The following is a 13,950-nucleotide window of genomic DNA, read 5'->3' as shown; positions in this document are numbered from 1 at the left end:
GGCCCCCCCTACATATCAAGGTCCTTAATGACATTCGTGTAAACACAGACTGAATCTCAGTTTTGGTACTACTACACTCTACTCTTAGCGATGCCTTTGACACTGTAGACCAGTGGTTCTCAACCTTTTTGGGGCCAGCGCCCCCCTGTCCATTATCCAGGCCTCTTACCGCCCCCCCCATCAAAAAAAGTAGGCTTATTTTCTTCCCTAGATATTAATGTTGACTAATATTCTGTGTTATATAATTTAAAAAGCATGTCACTGAATGCCAAATAATAGATTGGATTTAACTGGGCAGTCGGAATATCATTATCATTAGTTTACCAGAGAGCAGAAAAGCCATGTGAATGTGAATAAAAATGCTGTTTCTGAGTGTTAAACAAACTCAGACAACATCAGAGAATACAAACAGACTGCTACGGAACAGCAGCAATTTCACACATGTCCGATGCAGAACAAACAGTAGGCTGCAGAACTGTACATTACAACTAACATTGTTAGTTTTTTTTAAGTGTGCTGGTGTTGCATTTCTCCAAATTGCTGTTTTATGATGCTAATATTTATTCATTTTTGATTGGACTTTGGGGGGGGGTGGGGGGGGGGTGGTGTCACAATATGGCGGCAAACGCTAGGGGGCTATTATTTTAATATTTTATTTAGTATTCTATGGTATTATTTTCATAAACTGACCACGTCGAATTTCTCATATCAAAACATATCAAAACATAACAAAGTTCCAAAGTTCAGAGCTCTGCGCTCTGGGAGCGCTCAGAGATGGGTGCTCTGACTGAAAACACGGTTTTGTCCGAGCGAACTGACCGTTCGTGCATTTACGAACGTACCCGTAATAACACTGACAGCTGATCAATACAAAAGACGCTGCAGCTGATGCGTTCGTTTCCAGGACATCACAAGAGGAGCAACATATCACAAAAAAGCGATCGTATTTTAGTTTGCAAACACATCGCAATGCTAACCTCAGAATGGCACTAGGGATAACATCCACAACACCACTTAACAGTAATACATTTATGTAATTAAAATGTATTTATGTAATTAAAATCTATTAATTAACAGTAATACATTTATGTAATATACTGTAATGAACCTGCGAGGGGAGGGGACGTTCGTAGCTGATTTCTCTAGGTTCGATTATTGGTAAGCGACAGAGAACTTTCAGGACTGGTTTATTACGATCAACCTTTTTTGAGGTTGTTCCTGCTGTGATGTTCTGGTATGGTGGTATGGTATTACCACTCATTTTAACTAAATTAAATAAGCTGTATTGAAAGGAAGCGAACGAAGCGAACGCAACAATTACAATGAGCCCACAAACTGAAACATTATGTCACTCAAGCATAGCCTACAAGGAAAACACTCATAGAAGTTGGGCATTGGTCAACATGATGTTACAGATGGGATGAACCGGGGTTCTTTCTATCGTAGCATAGTATTGCAATTTCTGCACTGTACATGAACTGTCAAGATTCTTCTACAATGCAGCTTACCCAGACACATTGGAAACTATCAAAAGCTCTGCCTTTGCTAGCTGAGTTTTTAGCTTCTCCATTTTCTTGATGACACTCTCACTTTTATTTTTTGTGTCTGCGTCAGAGCCCGGCCAAGTTCAGAGCGCTCAGAGATGGGCACGTGTAGGGCTCTACGGCGCACTGCAACCAAACTAGCAGCTTTTTAGAAAAGGCTTCCCGCTCAGCCAATCACATTTCTACATGTCGTTCTATCAACCAATAGCAGCGGCCGTGGCTCGCATTAGGGCGGGACAGGCAGCCAGCAGGGTCGAACAGTCGACCGAAACACGGTTTGTCCAAGCGAACTGACCGTTCATCGTGTATCGACATTCAGCTATCGTGCATTTACGAATGTGCCCGTAATAACACAGCTGTTTTTCATGAGAAAAATACTTAATGCGCGAACGCCCCCCAAGAACACCTCAACGCCCCCCTTTTTTTAATATCTGTTCCAGCGCCCCCCGATGTTGTCTGAACACCCCCTGGGGGGCGGTACCGCCCCCGTTGAGAAACGATGCTGTAGACCACGACATTCTAATAGATAGACATTCTAATAGATAGACATTCTAATAGATAGACATTCTAATAGATACACATTCTAATAGATACACATTCTACTGTCCATTCTAATAGATAGACATTCTAATAGATAGACATTCTAATAGATACACATTCTACTGTCCATTCTAATAGATAGACATTCTAATAGATAGACATTCTAATAGATGGACATTCTAATAGATATACATTCTAATAGATAGACATTCTAATAGATAGACATTCTAATAGATATACATTCTAATAGATACACATTCTAATAGATACACATTCTAATAGATAGACATTCTAATAGATAGACATTCTAATAGATGGACATTCTAATAGATAGACATTCTAATAGATAGACATTCTAATAGATAGACATTCTAATAGATACACATTATAATAGATAAACATTCTAATAGATACACATTCTAATAGATAGACATTCTAATAGATAGACATTCTAATAGATAGACATTCTAATAGAAAGACATTCTAATAGATACACATTCTAATAGATAGACTCGGGCACTGCCCTGAACTGGTTTAGATCCTACCTACAGGACAGAAGCTACTATGTCTCCATTGGCAACTTTGTGTCTGACCAAATTACAATGACATGTGGGGTTCCCCAAGGGTCAATCCTTGGCCCCCTTCTATTCAATCTCTACATGCCTCCATTGAGACACATCATAAGAAAGAACAAAATTGCCTACCACAGCTATGCAGATGACACTCATATCAGATCTCCTCCCACCCTTTCTTCCCGCAAGGCCCCTAAGGTCAGCTGAGACTAATCAGCTTATCATTCCAAGAGTGAAAACAAAACACGCTGCTGCACGCTCCTGGAACAAACTCCCTGAAGAAATCAAACAGGCCCAAACCCTTAAAATATTTAAATCTAACCTAAAAACCTTCATGTTTTGCAGCAGTTATGATTAAACACAAACACTTCCATCAATGTCTTTTATCCATTAACTGTTGTCTTATTGAATGTTTTATCTATTTACTTCTTATATTTGCTTTTATTCATTGTAATTTTTATTTTCTTATATATTACATATTCTTATTCTTATATTCTATTATATATATTTCTTATATAATATGTATTACTATCCTCCTCTTGCTGTATTTTAATATTGTATGTAAAGCACTTTGAATTGCCCCTGTTGTATGAAATGTGCTGGACAAATACACATGCCTTGCCTTGTGTCTCACTGCTGCCCCCTGCTGTGTGTCCCAGGGACTGTGCCTGACTCTGCTGCTGCTGGCCATCTTTAAGAAGGCCCTCCCGGCGCTCCCCATCTCCATCACCTTCGGACTCATCTTCTACTTCTCCACCGACAACCTGGTCCGCCCCTTCATGGACAACCTGGCCAGCCACCAGTTCTACATCTGACCCCTAGACCCTAGACCCTGACCCCTAGACCCTGACCTCTGACCCTAGACCCTGACCTCTGACCCCTAGCTCCTAACCCCTAGACCCTGACCCCTAGACCTCTGACCTCTGACCCTGACCTCTGACCCTGACCTCTGACCCTGACCTCTGACCTCTGACCCAGCTCCTGACAGGCTCATTATAATGCATGGAATGGAATGAGGTATGCTGACAAACACACATGAGCCCGTCCTCCGATTTCTACCAACGCCAGCCTCCCCTGTCCCCGAGACACACGTGCTGCGCTGTTCCACACGCCAGCCTCCCCCCGAGACACACGCCAGCCTCCCCCGAGACACACGTGCTGCCAGCCTCCCCCCGAGACACACGTGCTGCGCTGGTCCATACGGCTGTTATACCAACGCCAGCCTCCCCCGAGACACACGTGCTGTGCTGTTCCATACGGCTGTTATACCAACGCCAGCCTCCCCCCGAGACACACGTGCTGCGCTGTTCCATACGGCTGTTATACCAACGCCAGCCTCCCCCGAGACACACGTGCTGTGCTGCTCCATACGGCTGTTATACCAACGCCAGCCTCCCCCGAGACACACGTGCTGCGCTGCTCCATACGGCTGTTCTACCAACGCCAGCCTCCCCCGAGACACACGTGCTGCGCTGTTCCATACGGCTGTTATACCAACGCCAGCCTCCCCCCGAGACACACGTGCTGTGCTGTCCCATACGGCTGTTATACCAACGCCAGCCTCCCCCGAGACACACGTGCTGTGCTGCTCCATACGGCTGTTATACCAACGCCAGCCTCTCCCCGAGACACACGTGCTGTGCTGCTCCATACGGCTGTTATACCGCTACATTCAGACAGGATGTTTGTATCAGATGTTGGTCCTCGTTGGTGGCCTTCAGGCAGCAGAGGTCAAAGGTCAAAGGGCTTCTAATACTGTTGTTACCCAGGGGAGGCTGGGGGAGGTAGAAATCGGAGGACGGGCCTCATTGTAACGTAGGGGGATGGGGGGGGGGGGGGGGGGGGGGGGCGGTGGTAGCCTAGAGGTTAGAGAGGCCGGCTAGCAATCGGAAGGTCGCTGGTTCGATCCCCCTGCCTCAGGAGGGAGCTGCGTGTGCCCTTGAGCAAGGCACTGAACCCCCTAATCGCTCCAAGGGGCGCCGACTACGGCCGACCCTGTGACCCAGAGCGAAAAAAAATAAACCACATTCCAACAATTGATTGACTGAAGTTGATTGCATGTCAGAGAAAACATGATAGATTATTCTAGATGGTTATAATGTTGTCGTTTTTCTATCAGATATACTGAGAATTGAAGTCTGTGTCTCGACATTCTGGTGAGAGATGTGCCAATCTGTGACGTAGATAACAATCCAGTCTGCCTGCGGGCAGTGCCAATGACTGCTAGAACTCGTCAATAACAATAATGATTACCGTATTTTCCGGACTATACGTCGCTCCGGAGTATAAGTCAGTATCAGTCAAAAAATGAGTCACGAAGAGGAAAAAAAGATATATAAGTCGCATTTATTTAGAAATGTATTTCACAAAATCCAAGACCAAGAACAGACATTTAATCTGGAAAGGCGAGTTATTCAACTACACAATAGCACACAGAACAACAGGCTGAATAGAAGTCCGGTATGTTAACGTAACACATTAACAGTTATTCAGCAACACAATAGCATAAAGAACATACCTGGGAGGCTGAATAGGCTAAATGAACATAACAAGCCAGCGAGTCCAACAAGCAAGTTACCAGTAAGCAAGTTCACCAAGCTCCCGTTAATGTTTCAGTTCATTTCTTCAGTGGTACAGGAGCAGCATATAGTTGTCACAAGCCCAGAGCGGCCCAGAGCGCCCTCTCGTGGCTGTAGACGGTAATGTTTACTCCTTGGTTCATGTCAGTCAGTATGAAATTATAGATATTTTGATATATAAGTCGCACCTGACTACCAGCCAAACTGTGATCCTGACTTATAGTCCGGAAAATACGGTATATTCTGGTCTGTAGAGTTGGTGTGTGTGTGTGTGTGTGTGTGTCAGGCTTCCTCAGTCCGTTCTGTGACGTCACAACGAGCCGGTCTTCAGTTCCAACACCTCCACTGTTGTCTTCATTAAAATGATCAGCTTTCCTAGTGTTAAATAATCAATTAATTAATTAATGAGTTAATTAAGTCCAGTGGCCCCGCCCCCCTCCTCGCGTGCGCTGCCTGCAGCTGTTGACGTCGTCACAAAGAGTAAACCAGGAAGTGAGATATACAGGAAGTGAGATATACTCTGTTCTGTCCTGGGGTCCAGTCCTGTAGTCAGGGGTGACAGGGTCCTGTCCCCTCCTCCTCTCCCATCCCCTCATAGAGGTCTGCTATGTGAACAGACGGAGCGCTATGCTACGCTACATGCTGTCATGAGAGTATGTGGTCTTTATATCCGAGAAGATATATATTTTATAGAATGTAATAAAGGTGTAACCTTTTGATTTTATATATCTTATTAATACTTATGTGAAGCTGTCCCCTTGATAATGGAGGTTTTCTTTCTTGTTGTCATGGTTTCATTGTGACGTGGTAATAAAGTGGTCCTGAATCTAACACACAAGGCTGTCTCTGTGTGCAGTGCTTAGAAACCCGCTTCCTTGCGTCCTCCCCCCCTCCCTTTCTCCTCTCTTCCCCCCCTTTCTCCCTCCCTCCTCTCTTCCCTCCCTCCCTTTCTCCTCTCTCTCCCCCCCCCCCCTCTCTCTCCGCCTCCCCCCTCTCTCTCTCTCTCTCTCACACACACACACCAGTTTCAAGTCATTCAGGGCACATCTCTCTGCATCACCATCTTTATTCAGGTGCAAAAAAAAACAAAACATCTACAGTATCGTCATAGCAACACAACCAACATCTACAGTATCGTCATAGCAACACATCCAAAGACAGGAAGAAACAAGGCCGGCCTCGAAAGGTCAAAGTTCAACTTCGCTCCTCAAACTGGGACTTGTTCTTGAGGAGGAAGGCAGCGAGGAACTCGATGGGGTTGGGAGGTCTGGAGGACAGAGGAGAGAGAGAGAGAGAGAGAGAGACATGTTAACCTTAGAGAGATGGAGGAGAGAGAGAGACATGTTAACCTTAGAGAGATGGAGGAGAGGAGAGAGAGAGACATGTTAACCTTAGAGAGATGGAGGAGAGAGAGAGACATGTTAACCTTAGAGAGATGGAGGAGAGAGAGAGAGAGACATGTTAACCTTAGAGAGATGGAGGAGAGGAGAGAGAGAGAGACATATTAACCTTAGAGAGATGGAGGAGAGGAGAGAGAGAGACATGTTAACCTTAGAGAGATGGAGGAGAGGAGAGAGAGAGACATGTTAACCTTAGAGAGATGGAGGAGAGGAGAGAGAGAGACATGTTAACCTTAGAGAGATGGAGGAGAGGAGAGAGAGAGAGACATGTTAACCTTAGAGAGATGGAGGAGAGGAGAGAGAGAGAGAGACATGTTAACCTTAGAGAGATGGAGGAGAGGAGAGAGAGAGAGACATGTTAACCTTAGAGAGATGGAGGAGAGGAGAGAGACATGTTAACCTTAGAGAGATGGAGGAGAGGAGAGGAGAGAGAGAGACATGTTAACCTTAGAGAGATGGAGGAGAGGAGAGAGAGAGACATGTTAACCTTAGAGAGATGGAGGAGAGGAGAGAGAGAGACATGTTAACCTTAGAGAGATGGAGGAGAGAGAGAGAGAGAGACATGTTAACCTTAGAGAGATGGAGGAGAGAGAGAGAGAGACATGTTAACCTTAGAGAGATGAGGAGAGGAGAGGAGAGATAGAGACATGTTAACCTTAGAGAGATGGAGGAGAGGAGAGAGAGAGACATGTTAACCTTAGAGAGATGGAGAGAGAGAGAGAGAGAGAGAGACATGTTAACCTTAGAGAGATGGAGGAGAGGAGAGAGAGAGAGAGAGAGACATGTTAACCTTAGAGAGATGGAGGAGAGGAGAGAGAGAGACATGTTAACCTTAGAGATGGAGAGGAGAGAGAGAGAGAGAGAGAGAGACATGTTAACCTTAGAGAGATGGAGGAGAGGAGAGAGAGAGAGACATGTTAACCTTAGAGAGATGGAGGAGAGGAGAGAGAGAGAGAGACATGTTAACCTTAGAGAGATGGAGGAGAGGAGAGAGAGAGAGAGACATGTTAACCTTAGAGAGATGGAGGAGAGAGAGAGAGAGAGACATGTTAACCTTAGAGAGATGGAGGAGAGGAGAGGAGAGAGAGAGAGAGAGACATGTTAACCTTAGAGAGATGGAGGAGAGAGAGAGAGACATGTTAACCTTAGAGAGATGGAGGAGAGGAGAGAGAGAGAGACATGTTAACCTTAGAGAGATGGAGGAGAGAGAGAGACATGTTAACCTTAGAGAGATGGAGGAGAGGAGAGAGAGACATGTTAACCTTAGAGAGATGGAGGAGAGGAGAGGAGAGAGACATGTTAACCTTAGAGAGATGGAGGAGAGAGAGAGAGAGAGACATGTTAACCTTAGAGAGATGGAGGAGAGAGAGAGAGAGAGAGAGACATGTTAACCTTAGAGAGATGAGGAGAGGAGAGGAGAGATAGAGACATGTTAACCTTAGAGAGATGGAGGAGAGGAGAGAGAGGGATCTTAGAGGGATGGAGGAGAGAGAGAGAGGGATCTTAGAGGGATGGAGGAGAGAGAGAGAGGGATCTTAGAGGGATGGAGGAGAGAGAGAGAGAGAGAGAGATCTTAGAGGGATGGAGGAGAGAGAGAGAGAGAGAGGGATCTTAGAGGGATGGAGGAGAGAGAGAGAGAGAGAGGGATCTTAGAGGGATGGAGGAGAGAGAGAGAGAGACATGTTAACCTTAGAGAGATGGAGGAGAGGAGAGGAGAGAGAGAGACATGTTAACCTTAGAGAGATGGAGGAGAGAGAGAGAGAGAGACATGTTAACCTTAGAGAGATGGAGGAGAGAGAGAGAGAGAGAGAGAGAGACATGTTAACCTTAGAGAGATGGAGGAGAGAGAGAGAGAGAGAGAGAGAGGGATCTTAGAGGGATGGAGGCAAATACTGAATAATCCTTATTGTGTCTTATAGCATGCAGACGCAGGGAAACAAGGACACAACAACCAGTCAGTACACACAAATACACACAACAACCATTCACTACACACAAATACACACAACAACCATTCACTACACACAAATACACACAACAGCCATCCAGCAGAGAGAGAGAGAAGGAAGAGAGAGAGAGAGAGAGAGAGAGAGAGAGAGAGAGAGAGAGACAGACGAGAGAGAGACAGACCGAGAGAGAGACAGACCGAGAGAGAGAGAGAGAGAGAGAGAGAGAGAGAGAGGAGAGAAGAGAGAGAGACATGTTAACCTTAGATAGATGGAGTCTGGATGGGAGAGAGAGAGAAGGACATGAGGGATGGGAGGGAGCGAACAGAACCAGCAGCCCACCTCTCCTTGGCAGAGAATGGGAGAGAGAGAGAGAGAGAGAGACAGACAGACAGACAGAGAGAGAGAGACAGAGAGAGAGAGAGAGACAGAGAGAGAACAGAACCAGCAGCCCACCTCTCCTTGGCCAGCACCGAGAGGCCCTGCAGGAGGATGGGCACCACGGTCTGGTCCAGGTAGGCCCGTGTGGGCAGAGACTGCAGGTCCACCTTCTGCTTGGACACCTTCTCTGCGTTGGACTTCTCATTCTCCACTATTCTCTATAGTAGGGAGGGGGGGGTAGAGGGGTGAGGGTAGGGAGGGGGGGGTAGAGGGGTGAGGGTAGGGGGGTGGAGGAGTGGAGGGTGGGGTGTAAAGAGAGATAATAATAATGTGAAATTAAGGTTGGATATCTTTTTATAATCACAGGACTTGTGTCTGACTACCATGTCTGTTCATACAGAGGTGGTTATACAGGCAGCAGAATGGGTTCATCGTTACCTGGATGTTGTCAGTCAGGCCATATTCAGCATGGGGGTTTTCAGCAACCTGTAAAAGACAAAGATGTAGGTAGTGGTGGTCTAGTGGATAGTGAGTTGGACTTGTGATCGGAAGGTTGTGAGTTCAAATCCCGCCTGAAGCCACACCACTACTAGTGAGCCCTTGAGTAAGGCACTCAGCCCCCAGTTACTCCAGGGGGAATGATGTCCCTGTAATTCGTAACTGTAAATCGCTTTGGATTAAAAGCGTCTGCTAAATGGCAAAATTATAAAATTAGATGTCGTTACCTATAAACTGGTTGTTTCAGGGGAATGGAGATTGAATGTAGATTCGATATTGTATATTTGGGTAATATACCTAATTTTACCTTTAATTTTTTTTTTTGTTTATTATATTTTCTCAATTATTCCTTCTGTGACTGAGAGATTGGATAAGGGCACACAAAGTTCCTGTACAACCTTACTGATTCCCTCTGAGGACAAGATGGACTGAGAGTGATACTGATGGACTGAGTGATACTGATATTCCCTGAATCTATTATGACTAATGGACAAAGTAACCTGTGACACGAAGCAAACTATTGAGGACATATGTAAGAATGTGATACCCACGATGACCTGTCTGTTTTTTTGTTCTTTGTTATTCATGTAAAAAAAGAAAAGAAAAATGAAGTATTAAAAAAAAAACTGGTTGTTACAGACGTTTGCTTAAAATATCCTAACCCTAACCCTAGCCCCAGCCCTAACCCCTGACCTCTCTTGTCTTGTAACTAAATATCTGGGTTGGCAAACTTACTGGAGTGTGTCCCTCCATCGACTGGTCAGCGTCCAGCGTGTGATCTGAAGCAAGCAAACAAACAAACAAACAAATTGTGATCAGCAGTTCTCACCAATACTACTAGTAGTGACTTGACTCAGATTCTAGACTGTTAGATTCTTAGTCAGTCTAACATGGCTATCAGACACCCAATGGTGTGAATATCACCCAGTGAGAGAGGGGGGCAGCTAGCTGGCTAATGAATGGAGCTAACCCACTCCAGGCTGCTAGCTACCGTTAGCAACAACACTCTACTGATTCAAACCAGAGAAAGAAACCATTTCTCCATGGACACACAGTGAGGAAAGGCATGTCTGGGGTTACACAGTGACAGATATAGATACATATACACAGATATAAGGATAATAAAGCAGCAAGTTGCCGCTCAGCAGTTCACCTACCGTCGGCCATGTTTGTTGTTAGTAGTTACGCACTAGTCTGTGCGTATCTTACGTCACTAGTCTGTGCGTAGTTTACGTCCTAGTCTGTGCGTAGCTTACGTCTAGTCTGTGCGTAGTTTACGTCTAGTCTGTGCGTATCTTACGTCAAGTTCGGTTTAGCGAGCTACGTTTGTTTATTATTATTAGGATCCCCATTAGCTGCCACCATGGTGACAGCTAGTCTTCCTGGGGTATTCCATCAATGTCGCTAAAGGAAAATCCTGGCTTATTTTTGATAACTCTCGCGAGACCTATCAGAATATGCCTGGATATTTTTAGGAACTCTCGCGAGACTTGTCAGACTAAACCTGGATTTTCTTTTAGCGATGTTGATGGAATACTGGGGTCCACAAAAATAACAATACAAATGAAATCAATAACAACACAAATACAAACAAATGATTACAAAGAACAGACAACAGAGTGTAATTAAAAGAAAAGTAAAAGAAAATGGAAAGAAAAGAACTAAAACTAAACTAAAGTCAAACTAACCTAAACTCAACTAAAACTAAACTAAAAACTAAAACTAAACTAAAAACAAACATTTTCATTTACATACACCTTTAATATACATTAGGGAATGTCAATTTCTCTATTTGCCAAGTGTTTTACTAAGATTTTGAAACGGATTTTACTATTCTCCTGTGTAACATGTCTGGGAAGAGAGTTCCATTCCTGCATACCTCGGAACATGACAGTTCGTTTCATTGCATTCTACCTCACTTTTGGAAGTGTAAAACCTTGTGCAGAAGCATGTCTGGTTGAGTAGTCATGTCTGTCGAGACTTATGGATAAATTATTATACAGAATTGAAGGAGTCTTTGTAACAAGAATATTCCTGGTAAATACAAGGAGTGAATAGATTAACCTATTTTTCACAAGTAACCAATTTAAACAATTGTGCATCGCTGCGACATTACTTCTGTACTCACAACGAAGCGCTATACGTGCTGCTTTGTTTTGTACTATTTGTAATTTTTTCAGTTTATTCGTTGTTACATTAGACCATACTACAGGACAATAGTCAAGATTCGACAAAATTAGAGCTTGAATCACCTGTTTGATAGTACTTGGTGGTAGCAAATGAGCACATCTTTTAACAACAGAAATACCTCTTCCCATTTTCACCACCAGTTTATTTATGTGTTGTGACCATGACAATTTACTGTCTAATGTTACTCCTAGGAGTACAGTCTCTTGGACTTGATCGATTGCCTTGTCACTTATTAAAAGTTTCAAGACTGGGTTCTTACTGAGAGCATGGGTTGACCCGAAAATGATGCTATTTGTCTTTGATATGTTTAACACTAGTTTATTATTCTTTATCCATTCAACCACTGATTGCAACTCTGAATTTAGGACAGTATTTAATTCATTGGCTGTAGAGGCTGATGTATAAATCGTTGAATCATCTGCATACATTGAAATATAGGACTTATCTAGGACAAGAGGCATGTCATTCGTAAAAATGGTATAGAGCAAAGGCCCCAGGCAACTTCCTTGGGGCACTCCACACTTTACCGTTTTAACTTCAGAGTAACTCCCATTAAAAAAAACTATTTGTTTCCGGTTTGCTAAATAAGTTTGAATCCAAGATAATGCAGATAGGGAGAAACCGTAGCATTCAAGTTTTTTAAAGTAAGAATTCGTGATCGATTATATCAAATGCTGATATATTATTTCTTAAATTATCTACTTTTCCTATAAAATAATTGTTAATATCATTAGCAATCTCAACTGGTTTGGTGAGGAATTTCCCTTCTGTTTCTAGAAAAGATGGGGTAGGTTTCTTATTCCTTCCCATTATTTCATTTAAAGTATTCCATAATAATTTACTATCATTTTTAACGTGATTAAACCTATTTACATAATACAATTTCTTCTTATTTTTATTTAATTTTGTAACAAAATTTCTTAATTTGCAATATACCTCCCAGTCAGATTTATAACCTGATGTATTTGCTATTAATTTTGCTTGATTACGTTCTATCATATACTCTTTTAGTTCTTAATCTAACCATGGTGTTCTGACGCTTTTGACGGTAAACTTCCTCAATGGTGCATGTTTTTCAACAAGTGGCATAAACATGGTATCAAATTCCTCCAGAGCTTTTTCGGGATCTTTATCCCTTAATACCTTTGACCAACATAGATTTTTAACATCATTCACAAAGCTGCCTACACGTTGGCAGCTATGGTTACGCCGAGTGCACACAGGGCCATTGGGTTGCGTCGTTCTGGCGCAACCTGTTGGGATGGACTTGACGTACTTCAACGTGCGATGCAGACGCAACAACTCTACTCGTGTTGCTAGCGAAGTTTCCCACAGAAGTGGGTAAAAAAACGTCAGATCAGATATATAAACGGGTTATTTTGATAAACTGGACACATTTTGTGAATATATATGGTTACTTTCTCGCCTGAAAACATATAAAAACTTCATAAAATGACATATTAACACTTGTAGAGCCAAATTACAGATTTTAGCCAATGGCGGCCAAAATTGAGGATTTAAAATCTGAGGCGAGAGCTCCGGGCAAGAAACTACTTCCGGTTTACTTCCGGATCCAACGCAACGCAAAAACCTGATTTTTTTTGACTGATTGCCGCACCCTGACGGTCAAGAAACGCAATGCAGAGCAAGGCAACTGATCAACGCAACGGCCCCATTGAGATGAATGACTTCCGGTGCAACGCAATGGCCTTGTGTGCACGCAGCTTCAGGGTTACGGCCGAGAGCTGCGGTGTCCATAGCAACGCAGCGGGCGACGCGTACGTCATGCGGAAGTGGGCGTGGTTTCGTCTAAACTCACAGGCACACACACACGCTGGGCAGACAGAAGGCAGCAGCGGGATGTTATGGACCCGGCAGCAGCGAGGCGGATGAATGAGTTCTCCGGGAGGCAGAGGAGGAGGAGGCAGCAGCAGGAAGAAACAGCAGCGAGGAGGACCGACGGGGGACACCGACGACCCGGGGTCTCTACACCCGGTGTACTACTTCTCCTACCCGCTGCTCGCCGTGTTCACGGTGCTCCGCTTCCTGGTGCTGCGCTGCGGCGTGGCGTTCGCCTGGCTGTGGGCGAGGCTGAGACCCCCGGCCAGACCCCCGGCCAGACCCCCGGCCAGACCCCGGGGAGAGGAGCAGGGGAGCCGGGGAGAGGAGCAGGGGAGCCGGGGGAGGAACGACGTGGGCGAGCAGATCCGAAAGCACCACAAACAGGCGTTTGAGTACATCTCCCTGGCGCTCAGGATCGACGAGGATGACAAAGGTGATGATGTGGTTTGTTGTGGTTG

The 13,950-nt window shown here is 44.5% G+C and overlaps 3 protein-coding genes across 3 annotated transcripts in view; 2 read left to right on the top strand and 1 right to left on the bottom strand.

Moving 5' to 3' along the window:
- The window catches only part of psen2 (presenilin 2), a gene marked incomplete at its 5' end in the record, with an annotated part of 13,709 nt that extends 9,290 nt beyond the window's left edge, over positions 1-4,419 (top strand). The window contains 1 exon segment of the mRNA XM_080546769.1: positions 3,316-4,419. Within this exon segment, the coding sequence (XP_080402895.1) occupies positions 3,316-3,471 (156 nt within the window). The 3' untranslated portion in view covers positions 3,472-4,419.
- Positions 1-10,640, bottom strand: part of dpy30 (dpy-30 histone methyltransferase complex regulatory subunit) — a 439,880-nt gene extending 429,240 nt beyond the window's left edge. Inside the window, exons 1-5 of the mRNA XM_080546768.1 lie at positions 10,618-10,640; positions 10,196-10,239; positions 9,401-9,448; positions 9,038-9,180; positions 6,433-6,502 (exon numbers count right to left, since the gene is read on the bottom strand). Of these exons, the coding sequence (XP_080402894.1) occupies positions 6,433-6,502; positions 9,038-9,180; positions 9,401-9,448; positions 10,196-10,239; positions 10,618-10,627 (315 nt within the window). The 5' untranslated portion in view covers positions 10,628-10,640. The remainder of the gene's footprint in view (positions 1-6,432; positions 6,503-9,037; positions 9,181-9,400; positions 9,449-10,195; positions 10,240-10,617) is intronic.
- Positions 10,641-13,543: 2,903 nt separating this feature from the next.
- The window catches only part of LOC308172235 (spastin-like), a gene marked incomplete at both ends in the record, with an annotated part of 32,632 nt that continues 32,225 nt past the window's right edge, over positions 13,544-13,950 (top strand). The window contains one exon of the mRNA XM_080547141.1: positions 13,544-13,925. Coding sequence (XP_080403267.1) covers positions 13,544-13,925 — 382 coding nt within the window. The remainder of the gene's footprint in view (positions 13,926-13,950) is intronic.

The sequence above is a fragment of the Nansenia antarctica genome (genome assembly GCF_963989245.1).
Source record: "Nansenia antarctica genome assembly, chromosome: 16".
Taxonomy (NCBI): Eukaryota; Metazoa; Chordata; class Actinopteri; order Argentiniformes; family Microstomatidae; genus Nansenia; species Nansenia antarctica.
The sequence above is the reverse complement of the archived record's forward strand: the minus strand, read 5'-3'. Positions and strand labels throughout refer to the sequence as shown.